Source organism: Corvus moneduloides, chromosome 8 (genome assembly GCF_009650955.1).
Source record: "Corvus moneduloides isolate bCorMon1 chromosome 8, bCorMon1.pri, whole genome shotgun sequence".
Classification (NCBI taxonomy): domain Eukaryota; kingdom Metazoa; phylum Chordata; class Aves; order Passeriformes; family Corvidae; genus Corvus; species Corvus moneduloides.
Window position 1 is genome coordinate 17,228,117 of NC_045483.1, and position 22,768 is coordinate 17,250,884.

The 22,768-nt window shown below is 44.3% G+C and overlaps 2 protein-coding genes across 3 annotated transcripts; both read left to right on the forward strand.

Annotated features, from left to right (window-relative positions):
• The first annotated feature begins 2,082 nt into the window (after positions 1-2,082).
• LIPA (lipase A, lysosomal acid type) lies at positions 2,083-16,480 on the forward strand. Of its 2 annotated transcripts, none has more exons than XM_032115766.1 (9): positions 2,083-2,365; positions 3,813-3,933; positions 6,849-7,047; positions 7,336-7,445; positions 8,057-8,193; positions 9,640-9,786; positions 10,093-10,164; positions 11,196-11,267; positions 16,299-16,480. In XM_032115766.1, exons 1-9 carry the CDS (start codon positions 2,261-2,263, stop codon positions 16,320-16,322), a joined length of 987 nt encoding a protein of 328 aa, XP_031971657.1. In that variant the 5' UTR covers positions 2,083-2,260; the 3' UTR covers positions 16,323-16,480. The 2 variants fall into 2 exon arrangements, with proteins under 2 accessions (XP_031971657.1, XP_031971656.1); XM_032115765.1 differs by lacking the exon at positions 16,299-16,480 and adding an exon at positions 12,021-13,962 and having other exon boundaries at positions 2,086-2,365.
• A 1,554-nt stretch (positions 16,481-18,034) lies between these two features.
• CH25H (cholesterol 25-hydroxylase) lies at positions 18,035-22,374 on the forward strand. Its single transcript, XM_032116925.1, has 2 exons — positions 18,035-18,903; positions 20,877-22,374. The coding sequence occupies exon 2, from the start codon at positions 20,998-21,000 to the stop codon at positions 21,820-21,822; it is 825 nt and encodes a 274-aa protein (XP_031972816.1). The 5' UTR covers positions 18,035-18,903; positions 20,877-20,997; the 3' UTR covers positions 21,823-22,374.
• Positions 22,375-22,768: the final 394 nt, after the last annotated feature.

Below are 22,768 nucleotides of genomic sequence, written 5' to 3' on the forward strand. Positions count from 1 at the left end.
TTGAGAAGGAAAAGGCTTAGGGTATCAACACAAATCCGTGTATTTTATGGAAAAGAAAGATTGCAGGTAGTTACAGAAAAAAAGGGTTTAAAAGGTTACTGCAATGCCAAAACCAGATGTGGACACTAATGATTTATTATGCTGCTAAGTATCTATGGGTTTCTTGTCTCTACTTCTGTCCCAGGCATCTGTTCTCCTTGGTACACTGCTTGGTACATATGAGAAAATGCAGGCATCTTCCTTCTGAAATGCAGAACTTTGCCCCAGTTTCCTTATTTTTTACTAATTTAGTTGCATCTATATGCTATGGTTTAATATGAATACCTATTAAATAAAGTAAATGCAGGAAAGTGCTTAAATTAGAATAAGTAAGAGAACAGTTATGCAGTGCCTTTCTGCAGCCAACTCTGTAACTTGCTAGACACGGCACAGGAAAATTCACAAATCTTTCTACAGCTCTGCTGCTTTCACTTCAGAGCAAGCTGTAGCTGGGCTGACTGCTCTCAGGGAGAGCTGCACTGCATAGCAGCAAATGCAGAAGCTTCTTGGAAAACGTGTCCGGAAATGGGCTGGGAACAACAACTGCATTCATATTTAATACAAAGTCTTTGTTTACTTGAGTGGTCTGTACATACAGAAGAATAGGAAATGTCTTCAAACAGATCTACACATTTTATGAGAGAAAATTCATATCTGGACATTTCTTTGGAGCTGAAATGGATACATGCTGACAAAGAATTCTCCCTGGAATCATTATCCCAGCCAAACAATTGCCTGAAATGCAGTTTTTATCTTTAAAATAATGTAAATGAACTATACCATGGTAAATTACAGGATCCCTTTACATATCCTATTTTATGCTGCTTTCAATTTAGCCTAGGTTAGTATATAATCACTACTTTTGACAGCAGCGATTGTGGCATTTTATAATTTGGGTTTTCCCCTAGGAGGGAAGAGTAACTTGTAATTAATTTGACAAAAAACTCAAGTGAATCACCAAGCAATGATTTTTGCCACCCAAGTTCTTTAAAATCAAACAATTCTAAGAAGTGGGGTCCAGGAATGCAAAGAGTCACATAGTATCTCTGTATCTAGTGACATATCCACATATCAACACGGAGGTGCTATAAAAACTTCAATGATTTTTCAATTAAAATCTTAATGCTTTCTAAATAAACAGAAACACTTCTGTTCTTGATGCCCTCTTGCTCTAGTACTGTGTATTTAGTATCAGGTTTCTGTATTATTCTATGGATATTACTACGGGCCTGGGCAGAGTAACACGAATATTTATTTTAAAGGATTGAATTTTGTCCAAGTTTTTGCAAGCCCGGTCACACATCCTCTGACCACAGACACGCTTCTCTGGGAAATCGTAGCTGTGCAATGCAGTGCCTGCCAATTAGTGGCCGCAGAGCATGAAGATGAAACAGGTTTGCAGGAAGCTGTGATGGCAACCGCGCCTGCAACTTAAGCCCATTTGTACTAGGTTTGATACGTTTAGACAATGCTCGAAGATGACGGATGGATGATCTGTGCGTGCAAGAGCAGCAGCGATCGCTGTCAGCGCTGTAGGGCCCTTTGGAAGGACGGGCGTGCCCGAGGCGCAGGTGTCCGGCACCGGAGGCACCGGGCAGGTGTCCGGCACCGCTCCGGCCACGGGGAGCGCCGGGCGGGCGAGGCGGCACCGCCGCCCTCCTCGCTGCTGCCGCTGCCGCTTTCTGCATGGAGCCCGCTGCGGGGGCCAGGGCGGAACCCTCGCAGGCCGGCATGGTGCGGGCTCCGGAGGCCCCAGAGGCGGAGCAGATGCAGAAGACCAGGAGGGCAGGGAAGCAAATCTACGGGCGCCGTTCTCGAGGCTGCAAGGCTTCTGGAAATGGAGCCCGGGAGCGCAGGGGGATTCACACCACACAGTACTGCTGCGGAAACGCTGAATCATGCCGGGCCGGGAGGCTCAGGGCCGGGAGGCTCAAGGCCGGCGCTGCGCGGGGCCGGGCGGGCGGCGGCACCGCCGATAGGGCCGCGGCGTGTGGGCTGAGCCCGGCCCCGGCGGCGCCGCCCTCCGCCGCTCCCTCCGCGCTGCGACCTGCGGGGCACGCCCGGCCCGGCCCGGCCCGGCCCGGCCCGGCCCGGCCACGCCGCTGCCCCCTCCCCTGTCACGGAGGGGCGGCACAAAAGCCTCGACCGGGCCGGCTCGCAGCCGCTGCAGCGCCGGGTTCTGCTTCGCCGCGGTGTCCCGGCTCCTTCTTGCAGGACCAGGATGCGGGGCCTGGTGGTCGCTGCTCTCCTGCTGCAGAGCATCGCCGGCTCGGGCGCATTCGCCGCAGGGAGGAGGAATGTGGACCCCGAGACGAACATGAACATCGTGAGTGGCGCGGCCGCGGGGAAGAGTGCCCGAGCTTTGTCTGCGGTGTGGCCGCGGGCCGGACCGGGGCGAGGAGCGGGGTGGGGGGAGGCCGTGAGAGCCCCGGCGGCTTCAGCCACCTGCCAGCGGGCAGCCCGCTGCTGCAGCCGCTCACACCCGAGGCTTACACGTCCTCTTTCTCTACTCCTCTTTCCAGGTCCTTCTTGGTCCGCTGTTGCCTACAGCTGATCTTTCTCTCACATTTTTTCTGACCCACACCTGTGGATTTTTGCTAGCGGTTTTTTGCGGCAGTCTGTCGGAACCGCTAGAAAAGCGGGTCTTTGTGAAGCTCCTAGCACCATGCTCCTGTGTTCTTACCCACGGCTGCTTTTCTTCCCATTTGGGATTTACTCTCTTAACTTTATTCTCCTTCTGCTGCAGTAGCTAACTCCTGAAATATTTCCTGTTGGTAACTGGTATTAGTTGCTCTTTCCTCACCCTATCTAAACTGTGCCAGTTTTTCACACGTGTGAGAAGATGCTTCAAGATAGAAATGCTTAAGGTGTATAAGAATAGAAGTGCTTGGATCATGTAAATACAGTTTCAAGGACTAAATAGTAATTTACTCTAAGGCTAATAGCATTGGAGTAGTCCTCAGCCTTAAAATAATTTTGGAATGTTAATGTCACTGTGAATAATTAAACGAAATAGCATGCTTAATTAAATTCTCCTCCTCTTCCTTGCCCAGCAGTCTAAGAGAAGAACTCTGATCATGTCTTGCATTTCTTTAGATTTTCTCAAGGCATGGTTGGGGTTATAAAATCAATGACATAGCAAGTTCACTGCCCTAGTGGAGTTTCATCAAAATAAAATAACATAAAGCCCAAGCCATAAGAGATGGAAGATTAAACCTAATAATGAAATCATAGCATTAAACAGGTGAAGGGATCTTTATTATTATTTTCCTGTTTGCTTTGACAGCTAAGTCACTTAAAAACTCTGCACTGGCCATAAGGTTTGAGGAGAAAGGTAAGAAATGGCACATCCTTCTCTCCTTCCATATCCTGCAGTGGTGCCAGTGACTTTATTCTGTCCTCACTTGCTCATTACTTGTTTTCTTGAGAGCAGACAGTTTCAATTTTTGTCTGCCTGATCTGCGTCTTGGTGTTTTGCCCTCTTACCATAATCTCCTTTCCAACACTTCATCTTCTTTCTCTCTGTAAGCACCATGTGGCTGGGACAGTCCAGGGAGTCTTTGTAGATTCCTAGGATTCAATCTGGCTAGTACCTGAGTCTATACTGGGATGTCTTATTAAGAAAATCTGCCTGATAGACAGATGGTACATTACTACCACACCCTTTAATTCCACATTCCAGCCTTTAGAAGAAACTCAGGGTACTTTGCCTATGTTCCTGGACTGAGGAGCCTGACAGTCTGGTTCCAAGTTGGTTTCTTTTCTCTCCTCAGAGTGAAATTATTACCTTCAGAGGATACCCTAGTGAGGAGTATGAAGTAACAACAGAGGATGGGTATATACTTTCCATTAACAGAATACCTTATGGAAGAAAAGGCCGTGAAGGAAGCAAAGGTAAGATTTATGTCTGTTTGGAAAAAGAAAGAATGAAAATGAGAAAAGCTCTCTTTGGTTTATAAAACTTTTGTTCCTGTAATAATCCAGAAAAAGATTAAAGACTACTGTGGTTTAGACCATGGAGGAGACGCAGGGGGTGTGCAGGTGAGGCAGTGGGGGAGAGAGAGAATAGGGAGAATGTAAGCTCAAACTTAAAAGGGTTGAATGCTAGGTGCTTTAAAAATGAGACAGATTGATGTGGAAGAGGGGACACACGTACCTTTTGACTGGCTATCCTTGTACACTGAATATGGAATTAACAGTGTATGTGCAGTGGCTGGATTTGTTATTAGTCTTGCCACCATCCCGAGTTCCTACAGACATTCATGTAACAGCAGCCCATTTGCATAGAGATTACATATTCTAAGGACTGCCTCAGAAAACTTTGGACTGAAAAAATCCTAGGATTACAGGTAAAAACATGAAGCTCACAGAAGAAATTTATCATTGTGCTATAGCCTTGGGTGTGAACGAGACCTGTGGAAAAACCCTCTCCCCTGTCAAAGGCCAAGCAACAGCCTTCCTGAGCTTATCTGTGGATTTTGTATGAGTTAGGATGTTTGCACTGTCTGTTGTCTTTACAAGGAGCATGTAAAGATCAGTGCATGGAGAGCCCCGTCAAAACTGGCAGGTGTCTTTGTATTTGATTTCAGAGAAACCCTCAGTAAAAAGGCTGCCCTTGTACCTGCTGATTTTGTTGAATCCTTCATTGATGACATAAGTACACAGAAGTTTCCTGACGTCTGGGAATTCTGCACATACCCCTTACCACACCCTCGACCCCAAGTTCATGTTTTTCAGAGTGCTTTAATTTTAAAAAACAAGGATTACTGACCACATTTGTGGAAGTATGAGCTCCCGGGAGAATGAAGATTTCAAAGTTCATGTTGATCTTCAGTTTTTATAGACTTGGTATCTTTTCTCGGAAAGATACCAATGGTGTGTTACTGCTGACTTAGCGTATATATGCTGTATTTTCTTTTGCAATACCTGCATAATGTGAATAGTATTCCTTGGAATTATGTATCACATGATGTTTTGGAACAAAAGACACAGTTCTTCAGGAAAAAAAAAAAAGATTTTTGGTTTTACTAGTAAAAACCCCCTTAAAACCACTGCATAGCATGGGTAAGAAGGGTGTGGAAGTAAGTCTGTCTTCACCTTCTTGGGTTTGTAGTGAAGAGAACAAAATGCTCTATGCAGAAAGGGTAATTTAAGGACCTAGCTTTTTTATTCCCCCTCTGGGGTTTTTGGGATCACAGGTGATAGAAAGTCATTATTATTATCTAAGTCAGTTTGTCATATGATTGTGCAATTCACGTGGAGGTCTGGTGACTACTTGGTAAAGTGAAAAAGGAGCTGGCAGAAATTGGAGGTTAACATGAGAACAGAATTAAAGAATTAAGGCAGTTTAACAGTTTTCCCCTTCCAGTGTTACGAAACGGGAGCTTCAGGAGAGCCTGTTCCTCAAAAATTCAGAAGTTGGTTAATCTGAGTTTAGTAAAAGGGAAGAAGATATCAGTGGTAAGTGGAACATTACTGGAAATAAATTCAGTGTTAGGCTTGAAAATCCTGCTTATGAGACAATAAATTATCGGTGCAACAGAGTAAACAGTTATGTTGAACTGAGCTGGGCACTGCTGGCTACTTGCTCTGCTTGCCTGGACAGTATGCCATGTGGATTTTTAAACAAAATGGGAAAAGCAGGCACTCAAAAGGTTCCTTACTACAAGTATAAAGATTTCCAGAGAAGGGGAATATTGTTAATTTGGAATTTGAAACTTGCAGCAAACATTTATGGACATGAGCTGTGATGGATGATATGGGTGACTGAAAGTTGTAATTTATCTGTTTCTGCTGAAAGATCCAAGTCTAAGTTATCAATGGAGGAAGTGCTGTGTGAGTCTGTATCGTAGCAGACTGATGTGTCCCTGGAGGAGGTAAATTCCTGAGTAATCTCTGGCATTGAGCTCGTTATCATGTTACCGGTTTTCAGTTATTAGAGCAGAAGTAAAACCCAAAACACCTGTGCTACTGTGAGAACCAGAGACAGTTCTTTGTAGTTTCTGAAGGCCTTGATTCCCCTAAGGGATTAGATGTTAATTTTTTTCTCTGTGTAGAAGCAGGAACCTTCCATTTTTAAATCTGTATTCCACATAAAGGTGCAATTTCCCTTTTTGGGATGGGGAAGTCAAGAGAGTCTTCCTAAGTTCTATCTGAGTCTTAACTGTGGTTCTTATAACTACTTAAATTAAAGGGAGAAAGTCCTTTGAAACACAGATTCCTTTGTTGGCTGCTGTACTGCTCTTGAAGTTCTGCCAGAGGTTTGGTGATGGAAAGGAGTTGCACAGAGATAACATCAGTACCATTTGCAGAGCTTTCCACAGCTCAGCACAGTAGTTTGACATTGCTTTGACTGGAAAACAAAGACCTCAGTAGCACATATGAGGGAATGCCTTCCCCAGGTTTGAGGGCAGGGCAAGGTTCATAAGTATTAAAACTGCCACCAAGTTTGGGCCACTTTTCTGAGTCTTTGTGAGCTTGGAACAGTTGAAAGGACTACCTGTGCTTTTCTTGTAGCTCCTGCTTTTCTTGTGTTCATCTGTTACATGCTTTTAGTGTGTTTTGAGCTTCAAGTTATGAAACTAAGAAGTTTCTAGTTTAAAATTCTAAATGATAAAAAGTAGCTTTTTGTGAAAAAGCATGTGATTTCATGGCACTATGACCATTATACAAATTGCTAGTTTTAGTAGATTAAGTCAAGTAGATTAAATACTCAAGTGCAAATCTAAAACAGATTTTCAATAGCTCACTTGAATTAGATGTGCAATGCCAAATGAACAGGAATCTATCATAAGTGCTTTCTTTTTCAGGTCCAAGGCCTGTTGTGTTTCTGCAGCATGGTTTGCTTGCAGATGCCAGCAACTGGATCACAAACTTGGATTACAACAGCCTTGGCTTTATGCTGGCAGATGCTGGCTATGATGTGTGGCTGGGAAACAGCAGAGGGAACACCTGGTCCAGGAAACACATACACTTCACAGTGAAGGAGGAAGAATTCTGGGTTTTCAGGTATCCTGATTTTTCTATCCACAGTCACATTGTGGACTGGCAGGATATTTTTTCTAGTCACATGTGTTGTCACACATGTATGGACAGTAGAGGGGCGTTTTGAGGTCAGTATAGTGTGCTGAAACTCATAGGTGGTCAGTAGAAAAGTGAAAACTCAATCATCAGTGTTCTGTTTCATGCAAAGGAAGCTTTTCTTTATGTCCACACAACTGATCTGTGCAGGAAAGCTCTGTGCAGCTGTTCCTTGCTGATTACTTACACAACTGACTTTCTGTCTTTGCTTTGTAGCTTTGACGAAATGGCTAAGTATGACATTCCAGCCTCAGTGGACTTTATTTTGAAGAAAACTGGCCAGGAACAAGTATTTTACATTGGCCATTCACAGGGCACCACAATGGGTATGTGGAGAGATGCATTTGTTAGAATATGTTGTGTTTGAAGTGGTATCAAGTTTCACATATGTGGATTAGTGATTGAAAACTAGGGCTCTTGAAAATTCCTGCTTCTGGTTTTTAGTAGCTTTCTGGAATATTCATCAGCATTAAAATGAAAAGACAATCTTTCTGTGTTTATTTAAAAGTGGAAAGCTGTTGGAATGATAAATTGAAGTCACAGGTAGCTGGCAGTACAGCTTCTATTAAAAAAAATCGATGAATTATACATAATAAAATTAGATTAATCAGACACAGAGATTAAAGATTCCTATTTTCAGGATGCTTTGCTGCATGTAAGGCCTTCTAGTAAAAAGAGGTAGGCAAGCTGGGTTAGTAAGCATTAAATTGCTATTTGGAAGAAGACAAGTCTTCTGAATTACTGTGTTTAGTTCAGGCTTTGTAGTAACTAGGTTAATTTACATTATCTAACCTAATTATAGATACTGCAGCTGAACTATTAATCTAAAAGTACATTTTCACACTCTCTCTCAGATTTTTGTAGAATGACTGCCAGGTAAAATTCTTATCCAACTTGTGTCGGTGAGGTTTGTTAATTATTCTTATATTATTTACAGCTTTTGTTGCTTTTTCAACTTTGCCACAGCTGGCTAAGAAAATCAAAATGTTCTTTGCCTTGGCACCAGTAGCTACAGTCAAGTTTGCCACTAGCCCTCTGGTAAAATTGGGGTTGTTTCCTGACCTGCTACTCAAGGTTTGTATTTGAGTGTAAATGTTTCAAGCCAAATGAGGTATGCCCCTTTCTATCTGAAAATAGCATAGCAGAAAATGTTAATAGCTGTGGATTAGAGAGTAACATATGACAAGGATTCTGAGTCAGTTTTACCATAATGATGCCGTTGAAGTCAGCAGTGTCTTCTCTGGCTTTATTACTGTCTAGTGAGACAATTTGCATCAGTTTAAAGTAGTATTTTACAATTACAACTTAATAGATGGAATGAAATTGGCTTTCCATTTATATGTTTCTAGAATTTAAACTAGAGAAATCATATTATTAACTAGTCACTGTGTCTTAGAGTCATATAGTGTCTTTATACAGAATACGTATCTTCTGAATTGTCATGAACTTTAACAGATTTGTTTCATAATCAGCTATTTAGTATTGGAAGAGGATCCTTCTGAGGGTGATTAAGAGCAATAGCTTTTTTTATATGCTGTGAATCATCTACTGTAGGAGTTTACCTCTTCCCCATTAACATCAAGGGGAATGAGGCAGACTGCAGTAAGTGCCTGAAGTCAGACATTGTGAACACCCTGCTGTGTGTCTATTTTTAACCATCAATTTTCGTTCCACCACCCATGGAGATTCCCACACAGAGTTGTTTGTTCTGTGACATAAACCCTCTTCTGATCTAGCTTGTACTGATTTAAAGTCTGTCTGTAGTACTAGGTCCTTGCTCTAAAGGCAGTTAACATAAAAGCAACATTAATAATTCCTGGCACAATGAACTTCTAGTTCTAATAGTTCTAATAAGTTCTCTAGTTCTTATAGTTCTAATAAGACTAGCAGCTGATCAGTGCCCTGTGCAGATGTTCATGTTGTGCTGAGGAACTTGATTCTCATGGTGACTTGCAAAAAAACTGGAGTGCAGGGACAACCTGGCAGTGACAAACCCATGGGTCAGTCATATATTTAAAGAACTGTGTCACTTTTAAGGAAGTTTTCAGTGGGACTTTTTTTAAATCCTTGAACATTTTAAAAATACTCATCAAGAGGAAGTGGTCACCACATCTCATGCATCTTGTTTTTCTCTCATAGTTTGAAGAGAGGAAGCTGCAAGTACAAAACCATTTAACATTAGCAGGCAGGGCTTAACATACTTTAGCCTTAAACAATCTGATGACAAGAAGCTGTACAGTGTACCTGTAAATTGACTTCAAAATTTATTTGAATTTGAGGTTAGGTTTGAAATTCTTGCAAGATTTTCCCAGTTCCCAGATACATTTTGTGGGGTTAATGGACTGCACCATTTGTAGCAGAAGTAACTATGACAACACTGATAAGGAGATCAATGATTTTCATATGACACACCTGTCACCAGTGCAAATGGAAATAATTACCTCAAGAGAGTTGTTTTATAAAAACTGAAAATAGGTCATTCTGTGCAATTACATCTTTGCCCTATTTGTTATTTTGTAGGACATGTTGGGAAAGAAACAATTCCTCCCTCAGAATTCCTTGCTGAAGTGGCTTGCTACCCATGTTTGCACCCACAGAATACTCGATGACCTTTGTGGCAACCTATTCTTTCTTCTATGTGGTTTTAATGAGAGAAACTTGAATATGGTGTGTTCTAGTGACTTTCTTTAATAGCTAAGTTATTGTGAACTCTAACACAGTATTGACTGAATATATAAAAATGCTTAAGGGATACCATTATTAGGTTTAAAATTCAGCTTGAGTGTTCTGTTGTTCATTGCAATTAATCCCCAAAAAGTTTTAACTTCTTATCTGCATGTATGGCTCCAGTTAACTTTTGTTTATGATAGTTTTAAGAGGATTAGAATAGTTTGTTAATTGTTCAGGAAGCAACAATGGGTAGAACTGATGCACTATGATGAGGAGTAAACCATGTTAATGATCTTGTTGCAGAGCCGAGTGGATGTGTATTCAACACACTGCCCTGCGGGAACATCTGTACAAAACATGATCCACTGGAGCCAGGTAGGGTTTCCAGAATCTAAAGTGCCCATGACTCTGGTTTGTTGGTAGAATATTGATGTGTCTGGTATTTAAATGAAATAAAATGCCAAAATATATATGCAGCCTAGCCCAAGAGAAATTTGGAACAGCCAAATGTCAGAATGGCAGCTGTTTACTGCAGCTGCTGCCATGATAAGGAACTAATCTGGTTCACCCCACTTCCCTATTTCTTTGAAAAGTTGCCAGCTGTAAGTACCTCAACCAACAAAAAATACAGCAGAATTACTTACCTTGGAGAGATGCTGTAGTGAGTATTTGTTTCCCTTTCAGCAAACCCTGTTTTGATTACAAGTTTTAGCCAGTGAAAAGCAGCAGATTTTCTGTTCTATTCGGTTTGGCTTCATTTTATATTTTATTAGTATATTTTGATGCTCATCTCAATGCACAGTTTCATGCCTTTGATGCTGTTGTGCCTGAAGCTTGGTCAAAAGGCTGACAAATGAGACATTTGCCATGGAATCAGTGGTCAGTGCTAATTGTGATCTCATAGCTGGATTTGGGCACGTAATCAGAAGCAATGTGTTCTGCTGTACACAACTGTTCAAGTGTTGGCTCAGGAAGAAACTTGTAAAGATTTTTTTTTCCAGATCCCTATTATATAAATTTCTGTTTCTGAAAAATAGAATCATGCAGAGTAGACTTGCTAAGAAAGCTCCCTGCTTTATTCATGCACATTTAGACATCAAGGTAAATATTTCAGAAGTAAACATGGAACTGCCACATCCTGGCTTTGGATACACTAAGCTGTTTTCCTTAATCTTTTCTACCATTGCTATGAGAGAATGTGAAATCTTAAGGGACGAAGTCTAATGGTATTTAATGTTAATGTTTTCCATTCCTGTGACACTGGGCAAAGCAGTGACAGTTGTCCTTGTTAATGTTTGGCATTCCACTGTTTTTTCTGTAGGTTGCCTTGCCAGTTCTCCAGATGATGATGCTTTTTAATTCTTGTGGTAGTAGTGTTCTTTGAATGTGTACTTTTTTATTTCTAGGCTGTGAGGACTGGGGAACTCAAAGCTTATGACTGGGGAAGCAAGACTGCAAATATGGCTCACTACAACCAGGTAGACACCTTTAACATACATAATTCTAGAGTGTCACAGAAAATAGTCCTTGGGCACTTCTCTGGGTGCTGTATTTATGCTGCATGCTAAAGAGCTATTAGTGTTATACAATAACCAGACAGGAGATCTGCTTTTTCCAAAACAACAAAAAGAAACCAGATGGGACTGTAGAGCTCAGAGGTAGTCCTAACTCAGTGTGGGACTCATGTTTGGATATGAAGCTGTGGTGGCACACTCTTTCTTGAGGGGAAGTCCTGCCAGCCTAGATCATGAGATCCCCCTGCACTTCTCATCATAAGGCACAGGCTGTCAGTTCATGCTTATTGTTTATATTTAGTCTGTTTAGTCTCATGCATTTTTGTTTCTAAATTGCTGTGTATAATGCCAAAAATATTTTGCCCCTTCTCTCTTAGTGACTGAAAAATATTGCAGTATCATACTTTCAGAGTAGCAGTCACTTTTGGCTTTAGATTAGAGTTGAAATATCTTGAATTGGATGCATTCTCTGAGATTCTGCTACCCTGCTGTCTTTGTAAGCTCCTCAAACCACATACTGCTTCACATGCTATAGTGTTGCAGGACTCTTGCAGTTATATTTTTGGTTGAGGCAGGACTTCATCTCTAGCTGCCCAAGAGGGAAAATGAGAATCTGACACATTCCTGCAGTTGCTAGTATGTTACACTGCAGTGTAGTACCGTACTGAAGATTTTTTTTTTTTCTAATGGTTTTGTTTTCACTTTCCCTTTCCTCAGTCTACTCCCCCTTTCTACAAAATAAAAGAGATGACTGTACCAACTGCAGTGTGGACTGGTGGACAGGACTGGCTGGCAGACCCGAAGGATGTTGCTATGCTGCTCACTCAAATCACCAATTTGGTTTACCACAAAAACATTCCGGAGTGGGAACATTTGGATTTTATCTGGGGCCTTGATGCGCCTTACCGCATGTATAATGAAATAATCAACATGATTAGGAAGTTATCTCTAAACTGACATAGTAGTTCAGGGTATTAGTTCACCAGGAATTTGTCATTTTTTGGAAAATACACTTTTCTGGCAATAATGCTACATTGCTTAGGATGATGCATTTTTAAAATGCCAGCAATGACTACTATCAATTGGATAATATGAATTGGATTCATATTTGGTTATTTTTTTCTCAGTATTATTTTTCTCTCCTCACAGTATTTTGCTGATTTTGCACAAAGTGACATGGTACTCAAAACACAGCAGTAGGACTTAGCACAAAAGGAGTATGTCAATTTAGGAGCATGTAAATTTAGTGACCTGTCTGAAAGACACATTAGACAAGTTAGTCCATTCAGCACCTCAGGTGCCTGACACTTAATAAGTATTTCACTTTGCACAAAACACAGCCATTTCTCAGTATGTGGCCATTTCTAAGTACCTTTGAGAAGTACTTCTTGTACTGCAGTGACCTATTTGGTGCTGGCACTTTACAAAGCACTTAGTGATTTTTTTGTTGTGTTGTTATTTTAGCCATCACATAAAAGATCAGATTACTTTCCTTTTCAATATTGCCCAGAAGAACTGTGGTGAAGCCAAAGATACCACTGTCAGTTAAAATCTCTGATTTTGGGACTGATTCATTGCTGCATTTTCTTGCTTTGATGGTGTCCCTGAAGCCTTTTTCAAGTGTTTCACATACCAGCTGTGGACAGAGGTCGCAATTTGCCCTGGCAGGTTCCTGGAACAAGAGCAATGGTTCAAACAAAACCACTTTCAGTTAACTTTGTCAATAGGTTGTGGCTTTCAGTGAGAGTGATGTAACATGTATTTTGCACTGACCACTAACTAGAAAGCAAGCTCCCCCAGTCTATTGCTGGTGAGAGCCAAAGCATTAATTCAACAGCTTGAGTGACTTAATTTCTGTGGACTTTTCCCTTTAATCATCTGCTGCATTGATGATCTGTTTACTTCTTAACTGCTTATAGGGCATTCCCCACTACTGTGTGGAACTGAATAACAACCTGGAGAAGCCTGACAGTATTAACAGCAGTTCCATTTGTCTCAGCTTCTACTTCAAACTGAGGCTAAGACCTCATTTAATGGGGAAGAGGATTCACATCTGTCTCAGGGGCCTGACTTTGGAGCTCTTTCCTTTGACTGTGCAGAGGACTTCGTCTCCTCCGAGATACATAAAAGTTCTGTGCCAAATGAACAATCTCCAGAGTCAGTTGCCTCAGTCCAGATGATAATTTCTGTGCCATAGTTGGATTCAACCCAGATTTATTCAGTAATCCCAACAGGATAAAGAGCCTTTCTACATGTCATAGGAAATAAGGCATTTTAAATTGAGGCAAACTTATTTTGTAAAAAAAATAAAAAAGAAATAAAAAAAATTTGCAGAAATATACCCAAGTTTTAAATTAAGGCTTGTTTCTTTGGTTTTTTTTTTGATTCCTAATTCAGACTCAGGGAATTCTCAGGTGTTGTTTAGGGACAGAGTGGTTCAATGGTTCATGATATTTTGGTTGTGATTCCTACCTGCACCTTTAAGTGTGCTTTACATTTGCATCAGCCAGATTTGCTTTACCTATGCTGAAAGGAAGCTTCTGTAGGAATCCAAGGTGGCTAACAGTTGTGAGGGTATGTGGTATGGCAAGAGCCATATGCATCATGTTTATTAAGCTTGAGCTATTTCAATAAATGTAAGACCTGCCTGGAGTTTGAAGTGGTGTGGTGTTTCACTTCTGTTTCATGAATGCATGGGAATCATTGGGACAGAATCCAGAAAGCAAAGTCTGTTTTTCACAACTATTCATCCTTAGAACAAGTAGAGGAAAAAAGTAAAATAGCTAAGTAAACTTCCATTTTACTTTTTCCCTGAAAGAAGCTATTCCCAAGCCTAAAAGGCCATTCTTATTCTAGTGGATTTCTCTGAGACTTTTAAGTAAGGTACTAATTGTAAATAATTACTCACAAGATGGAGTCATTTTCTAAGCCTCCAGGTGAGGCTTCTTTTAAACCACTGACATGGTGGGAAGCTGCTTGTATCATATTCTTAAACCTTGGGTAATTGGATTTCTTAACAGACTGTCTGGTAATCTCATAAATAGCACTTAATCACACAGTAAGGCAGGGAGCTAATCTTTGCCACAGTACACATGAACCTGCTTTTGACCTTTGCCACCTTCAATAAAAAATGTGCTAAGGCTATACCTTTCTGGACTTTCTGAATACTGTAGTTGTGCAGTCAAGGCAGTAGAGTGTATTAAATCCTATATGTTGCCACGTTTGTCAGCTGCTGAACACCCTGTGTGCCTGGAAATAAAGCCAGAATACTGGAAGCTTTATACAAAAGCTATTATAGAGGTTCTCTGCTTCGCTGGAGTAGGGATGGTTATGGAAATTGAGCTGCTTTAGTTCTCCCTGACTCACTAAAGTTGCAGGCCCTATGTGACAGAAACTTGGAGAGCTGTCAGTGGAAAGAATTGTGCAAAATAAGACAGTCTGAACATAGAGATGAGTGAGAAGCTTGGTCTACTAAGAATCAGCTGTGATGAATTAAGAATTCAGTGATGAACAGTACATTTTTCTAAGCAGATCTTAAATGCTGAGTGCCTGTTCTATGGATGTCTGTGTGTTACAGGTATGTATGTACATGCTGTTGAAGGTTGGCTGAACATTAGCTTTGGACATACCTCCGTATAAAGGTGCACTAGCTTAACAGAGGGCATGGGACACCTGCTGGCTTGGTCTCAGCCAGCAGAAGGTGTCATGTAGTGACTCTGCTAGAAAGCACAGAAGAATGTAGTCCCTGTTCAGCTGATGGATTGTCAGACTTGCAGAGCTGTGTGCAGCTGAAAAGTGCACAGTTCAGGGCCTTGACTTAAGAGATTTACAACAATCAGACAGATGAGGGATAATACGGATAAAAAGACTTGGTTTTGTCCTCATGTGCTTGAAACGTGACAAGGATTTTTTAGTAGTCACCTGCAATTATATTTAGTGTTCATTTCCTGCAGAAGGCCTAAGGGTGGTAGTGTGTGTATGTTAGTGGAGTGTACTGAATAATGCACTAGCTCCATGCAGAGCATTTTTACACTAGTTAGTGATTCCATGGCCAGTGATAACACTGATAAAAGTTTATACATCAACTCAAGCAGTATAGAAGTGCCTCAGCATAGGAAGAGGTGGTAAAACAGAGCTCCTACTCTACTTGGGCCCTGCAAGAGAAACAGTTTTGTCAGCTTGGGAATAAAATTTTTCTATCAATTATTTACGGTGAATGTGCCATACCAAAAAACCCGCAAAACAACCAACAACCCAAAGTCCCCCAAAACAAACAAAAAAATCCTCAAAAGAAATAGAAGTGCCTTAATACCATGAGAAGTTACAAGTGGATTTACTCTGTAAAATGTGAGAGAGAAACTTTGATGGCGGGATAGTTTTTTGGATATCTAGTAAAATGGCTCTTGGTGGAAGATTTTCTGGTAATTAAAGCATTTGTAATGTCTTCTCCCTTTATTGTCTTATAACTCATGCTGCAGCATTGCCTGTCAGGAGCTTGCCTTCCTTCCCCAGCAGCCTATTTTTATAAAACTTTGCATGACCAAAATCATTGAAATCATCAGTGAAATAAAAAATTATGAAGGTTGGCTGGACAGTAGCCACACCTGTAACATGATTGGCTAAGTCTTATTTTCTGAGCAGAAGTGTCTGCATTGCATTCTCAGCCCTCCAGAAGCTATGTCTGTAGTTGCAGAGAATGCAAATCAATTTCTCATTCCTGAGTTACGACTTCTGAATGAAAGAATTTTAGGATCTTTTCCTGAAGGTTATTATTTTGAAAACAGATCCTGTTAAAGTAAAACTTGGGAATTAGCAATTTACTTCACTGGCAGTTTTCCATCATCAGCCATTGTTCTGAACTAATTCAAGTGACCTTTGATTATGCTTTTTGCTGGCTTGGAGAGGTTTTCAGTGAAGCTTGGTTGGGGAGGTGGAGATTAAAAATTTGATTAAAAAAATGTGTAAGTTATGTTAAGAAAAGTATTTTGTGTTTAGGTTAAAGTTTTTAATCAAAACTGAAGAGGAATACATGCTCTTCATCCTGAAATTCTCAGCATCCCTGTGGGCTCAGGGTTCAAGCTGCTTACCTGGCATGCGAGGAGGAGAGTTTCATCTCGCTTATTTGTATCCAGATCCTGCACTTGAATATACAGAATAACTTAACAGAAGGATTTAACAGAAGGTTAGAATCGTAGAATCATTTAGGGTTGGAGAAGACCTCTAAGATCGAGTCTAGGCTCCCTCTTTCCCTCCAAACACCTATTAAGCTTGTGACAGACCCGTGCCTACCGACTTTCTGTGCTGCTGCGAATCTGTGTGTAGTTCGTCGTCGCTGAAGCTTCGAGCCGAGGAGCGTGTCCGGTGCCGTGTGGGCGCTGGGCGGCGCTGCCGCTCGCGGGGAGGCCGCAAGGGGCCGCGGGAGGGCGGCGGAGCTGCGGGCGGAGCTCGGGCGGGGCCGGGCGGAGCTGCGGGCGGAGCTCGGGCGGGGCCGGGCGGAGCTGCGGGCGGAGCTCGGGCGGGGCCGGGCGGAGCTGCGGGCGGGGCTGCGGGCGGGGCTCGGGCGGGGCTGCGGGCGGGGCTCGGGCGGGGCTGCGGGCGGGGCTCGGGCGGGGCTCGGGCGGGGCTGCGGGCGGGGCTGCGGGCGGGGCTCGGGCGGGGCTCGGGCGGGGCTGCGGGCGGGGCTGCGGGCGGGGCTGCGGGCGGGGCTGCGGGCGGGGCTCGGGCGGGGCTGCGGGCGGGGCTCGGGCGGGGCTCGGGCGGGGCCGGGCGGGGCTGCGGGCGGGGCTCGGGCGGGGCTCGGGCGGGGCTCGGGCGGGGCTGCGGGCGGGGCTCGGGCGGGGCTCGGGCGGGGCTCGGGCGGGGCTCGGGCGGGGCCGGGCGGGGCTGCGGGCGGGGCTCGGGCGGGGCTCGGGCGGGGCTGCGGGCGGGGCTGCGGGCGGGGCTCGGGCGGGGCTGCGGGCGGGGCTCGGGCGGAGCTCGGGCGGGGCTGCGGGCGGGGCTCGGGCGGGGCTCGGGCGGAGCTCGGGCGGGGCTGCGGGCGGGGCTCGGGCGGAGCTCGGGCGGGGCCGGGCGGGGCTCGGGCGGGGCGCGGGCGGGGCTCGGGCGGGGCTGCGGGCGGGGCTCGGGCGGGGCTGCGGGCGGGGCTCCGGCGGGGCTCCGGCGGAGCTGCGGGCGGGGCTCGGGCGGGGCTGCGGGCGGGGCTCGGGCGGGGCTGCGGGCGGGGCTCCGGCGGAGCTGCGGGCGGGGCTCGGGCGGGGCTGCGGGCGGGGCTGCGGGCGGGGCTCGGGCGGGGCTGCGGGCGGGGCTCGGGCGGGGCTGCGGGCGGGGCTGCGGGCGGGGCTCGGGCGGGGCTGCGGGCGGGGCTCGGGCGGGGCTCGGGCGGGGCTGCGGGCGGGGCTCGGGCGGGGCTCGGGCGGGGCTGCGGGCGGGGCTCGGGCGGGGCTCGGGCGGGGCCGGGCGGGGCTGCGGGCGGGGCTCGGGCGGGGCTCGGGCGGGGCTGCGGGCGGGGCTCGGGCGGGGCTCGGGCGGGGCTGCGGGCGGAGCTGCGGGCGGGGCTCGGGCGGGGCTGCGGGCGGGGCTCGGGCGGGGCTCGGGCGGGGCTGCGGGCGGGGCTCGGGCGGGGCTCGGGCGGGGCTCGGGCGGGGCTGCGGGCGGAGCTGCGGGCGGGGCTCGGGCGGGGCTGCCGGCGGGGCTGCGGGCGGGGCTCGGGCGGGGCTCGGGCGGGGCGGGCCCGCTCCGGCTCGGCGGGCAGGTGAGTCCGGGCGTGAGCACCGCGTTGTGCCAGCACGGTAACAGCTTCCTTTAAAACGAGAGCAGGCAGTGCTGCTGCCTTCCGCTGCTCTGGTGCCTGTCCTGCTTCCCTGGCGCTGGTTCTGAGCAAGTCACCAGCCCTCTTCCCCACCACGTTTTTCCCGGTAGAAGGCTCAGCATGTTCTGGGATGTTGCCATATCTCTGGTACAACAATACTACCATACAGAAGGGAAGAAGAGGAAGAAGGAAAAAGAATTTTTCCCTCTGCTGCTGCATAGTTTCAATATGTTGATTCTAGTTTCCCCTCCCGCTAACTTTCCTCGTTTCCCTACCCTAGATCTAGTATTTTGCTGTTTGCGTTATAGCTTGTACCTAACAGCGCAGCCTCGGGTAGGTGCCTGTATCTTGTACTCATGTGGAATCTATTTAAGACCCTTTGTGGGGCCTCATTCCAAACTATGTGCCCTTCAACCTAAACTCTGTAGCAGGAGTGAGTTTTTGAGAGAGCCATTTAGATTCTTGTAACACATGGGAAAGTTTGGCAGCATTGTAAGCTGAGTGAAAAAAGCTGGGGTTGTGTTGCTGAATTAGGTACGGAAAGGATTTGCGTGTACTTTGCCTTTTTTTCGTGTCGTACAAGGAAACCGAAGTTAGCAGAGCGGAGATATGTGATAAATGCTATTTGGTGGCTAAGCCAGACGCCTCGCACTCGGATTCTGGAGGATGAGGGTCTGGCCTCTCTGATGCTGAGGATTCATTGTCCCCAGCCGGGCTGCCGGCGGGGCAAGCCGTGCGGCGGAGCCGCTTCCCGGGTGCGGAGCCCGTCTCGGGGCGGCGCCAGCCTCCCAGGTAAGCGCTGCTCGCTTGCGCCCTGCTTGGGCTTTGTGTTGCAGGGTATCCTAGTAATAGCACTGCCGAGTTCCGTTAGTTTTCCTTAAGGGATTTAAGAATATTTTTCTACGACCTTATCTGCAGGCAAAATGCCTACTCTTTAAAATTTAGCTTGTAGGCAGCAATGGCTCTAAAACTTTTTGAGACTTTGCGTATCTGTAGGGATTAGTCAGAGGAGTGTCTTTAAGGCAGCTGAGCAATTTCTGTCAATCTCCCTTTAGTGAGATTTGGAATACATCATAGAAAAAAAAAATTCCCTGCATAATTCTAATAAGAGAGGATCACTTATCCCATCTGGGAGACTTAATTTCTGATTGTAACTGTATAAATCAACGGAAATCACATGAATATTCTTGAACTCAGGTGGTGATCATGTTATAAATGCCTTACTGTGAAACAGAGGTTAGGATAAAATGCAGTCAGAAGATTGAAATGAAGCTCTTGGATACAGATCCTCATCTATTAGTGTCTTGCACTGGGTTTTAATTTATGACAGTTAACAATCTAAATAAATTAATTCAACAGAACAGTCTCGTAACAGCAAAGAATCTGAATTTACTTCCAAAATATATGTGGAACAGGTAGAAACCTGTCTCCAACAAGGAACTGCTGATTGCCTGAATAATAGCACAGATAATGTTACTGTTTAAGTAAAATTCTTGAAGCCTAAGGAGAGAGCAGAATCTATTGAAAACAGTTGAGACTGAAAGCAAACTTAAGTGTTACAAATCCATGTATATTCAGAAAAGGTCACTGCTAATTAATCATTCTTGATTATTGAGAAGCAAGGAAATACAATCTCACACTTCCCCCCTCAGATTACTTTTCTGATTAGCAAAGAACTAAAATCATCTGAACAAGCTAATAAAGTCATCCAGGAAGTTGAGCTCATTTCCAATATTAGAATAAATGCTTTACCGACAAAAGAGGTGAGTTCATAGGAAGCTTATGGCAAGCTTTGTTTCCCTAAATGTTCAAAGCTTTGTTTTTCTTTTTCTAAAAGCACAAAAGAAGTGATGTCTTAGTGGTCAAATCAAAACTTCCATCATTACCTCTAAATGTTTTTAGCAAATTAGGAATGTTGGGAGTCAAGCCTGCTGGCTTCTGCCTGTGGTGTGCTTGCCTGTGGTCAGAGAAAGATCCTTTAAAGGACATAGGTCTAACTGGTGGATCTTTCAAGTTCATATGTTAGTTTGATACACAGGTAAAGGAGGATTTCCATATCAACTTGCTAAAACAGCTGTTGAGATGTGGAGTGACTATTGTAATAATGTGATAATACTGGTCACTAAGCATCTGTCTGGAAGCATAATGAGATTTTACCCTATACTCTCTGCAACTGGGGGATCTTATGTTCTTCAAAAGTTGTTGGCTCAATTTTGCATCTAGTCATGTCAGGTGAATTTTTCCATATTAAGTAGATACAGGTACGTAAAGGAGAACATGACCTCAAATGTCATGTTAGACAGAGAGAAGTCCCAGCCACCACGTCCAGTCTAGAAGTGTACTGTGGGTCTCCTTAAGGTTTTAACTAAGGCTGTTGTATAACCAAGGGATCATTAAGAAAATATGTGTTTGCACAGAGCCATTATCCACCAGGTATCCACAGGTCAGACCTGGAGTTTAGGTAGCACTCACATTAAAAAAAAAAAAAAAATCCGTGGCAATTTGTACTGCTTTACCTATAAAGGCAAAAGGATAATAAAGGATGACACAATTCAAAATTAATAAGAAACAGCAATTTTTTAAGTGTCTGCACTAAGTGGAGTGGAAGATGTTCCAGCTCTCTTTCTCTGAATTCCAGCATTAGAGTTCTGCACTTCTGCTTGTTTTTCCTACAGTGCCAGTCTTTTGTAGAGCTCTGCTGATTACCTTGGCTTGCTAATTCTGTTCTGAGATTGTAATGCATTATATCACATTCTGTATGACAGGAAAGGGAACTTCCCCTTTAAAGCTACACATACTATGTAAGTGGAGTGGGGTGGAGTCACTGCTTGAGCAGGCTGGATAAAAGCCTGCAAGGAGTTCCAGCTGCCTCAGACTGCAATCAGCATGAACTGCAGCCTGTCACACCGAGTGCTGCTCAGCTCTGCGATGGAGGCACAGCGGGACAGGTTGTGCCTGCAGTCTCTTTGGGACTTTGTCACCGCAAAGGAGCCACTGATCAAGTCACCGTTTTTTCCAGTGCTGTTTTCTTTTACAGCATACATGGCTTTCTGTCTTCCATATATTGCACTGGACTTTTTAAGCATTAGACTACCAGACTTGAGAAAATACAAAATCCAGCCACAGAACTATCCAAGCATTGGAATGATGGTGCCTTGCATTATTCAAAGTGTGTATCACCACGTTGTTTTGATCTTCCCGGTGACATTTCTACACTGGTACTGGAGACCCATGAATCTACCAGTGATAGCTCCGGAGCTGCCTGAGGTCCTGCTGCAAGTAGCAGTTTGTCTGCTGCTATTTGATTTTGAATACTTCCTGTGGCATTTGCTTCATCACAAGGTGCCTTGGCTGTACAAGACCTTCCACAAGGTGCATCACAAGCATGTGTCGACGTTTGCCCTTACTACACAGTATTCCAGTGTATGGGAGTTGCTCTCACTGGGATTTTTTGCTGCTATAAACCCACTGCTCCTCGGATGCCATCCTTTGACAGAAATGATTTTCTTCCTTGTAAACATTGGTTTGTCAGTGGAGGACCATTCAGGATATGACCTTCCGTGGTCAACTCACCGACTTGTGCCTTTTGGATTGTACGGAGGAGCACCACATCATGATCTGCATCACCTGAAATTCAAATCAAACTATGCTCCTTACTTTACACACTGGGACAAGCTCTTCGGGACATTCATGGAGTCACACTCTAATTAAGAGTATTTACCTGTGGATGAACTCTTATTTTTTATAGACTAAACTGGGACATTATTTTTTTAAAGATATACAGAAGATCGTATATTTGAAGCTGCCTATAAAAGCAATAGCTATTTATAACAAATCCTCTTAATATATGTGTATTTGTATGTGCACTTGGAACTGCCTGTGCTAAGTGACTGCAAATGGGAAAGTGAATATCTGTTGCTTGAGTTTGAGTCAAAGTTTTAAGGGAAGCATTAAGAGACATTCTCTCTCCTTTCCTTCTTTCCAGCTTTCATAAAGCATGTATCATGTTACTGTATGATGTTTTATACATACGCCAGAACATTATCTACTGTTGTAGGATGATTTATGATGTAAACAGAAAAGGTACACATCATGGATTTTGTGGAGTTTAATCTGCCAGAGAAAATTATTGCGCAATGATTTTGCAAAAAACTGCTGCCAAGCCAGGGTGGTTGGCTAACTGTTAAATAATTTTGATATTTATATTTTCAACTGTGATGTACTGTCTCTTTTTAATAGAGAATAAATATGGTCATTTAAAAAAAATCATATTGCATTTCATTTTGTTAATTCCTCTGTTCGTATTAAGAACAGGTATGGTTCCTTTTGCATAGGTATCATTTGCTTGAATTATAGAATCATAGAATTGTTTAGCTTGGAAAAGATCATTAAGATAGAGTCCAACCACTACCCTAACACTGCCAAGTCTCCCACTAAACCCTGTCCCTGAGTGCCACATTTACATCTTTTAAATACCTCCAGGGACGGCGAGTCAGCCACTTCATCGGGCAGCCTGTTCCTGTGCTTGACAATCCTTTCAGTGAAGAACTTTTTCTTAATATCCAGTCTACACCTGCCCTGCCACAACTTGAGACCATTTCCTCTTGCCCTTTTCCTTGTTACCTGGGAAAAGAGACTGACATCAATTTCAGTTTCA

Bases quoted from the DNA above. Each gene is read 5' to 3' on its own strand.
- LIPA (XM_032115765.1), top strand. From the start codon at position 2,261: ATGCGGGGCCTGGTGGTCGCTGCTCTCCTGCTGCAGAGCATCGCCGGC. The intron at 2,366-3,812 runs GTGAGTGGCGCG...TTCTCTCCTCAG, and splicing joins CCGAGACGAACATGAACATC to AGTGAAATTATTACCTTCAG. The intron at 10,165-11,195 runs GTAGGGTTTCCA...TTTTATTTCTAG, and splicing joins ACATGATCCACTGGAGCCAG to GCTGTGAGGACTGGGGAACT.
- CH25H (XM_032116925.1), top strand. From the start codon at position 20,998: ATGAACTGCAGCCTGTCACACCGAGTGCTGCTCAGCTCTGCGATGGAG.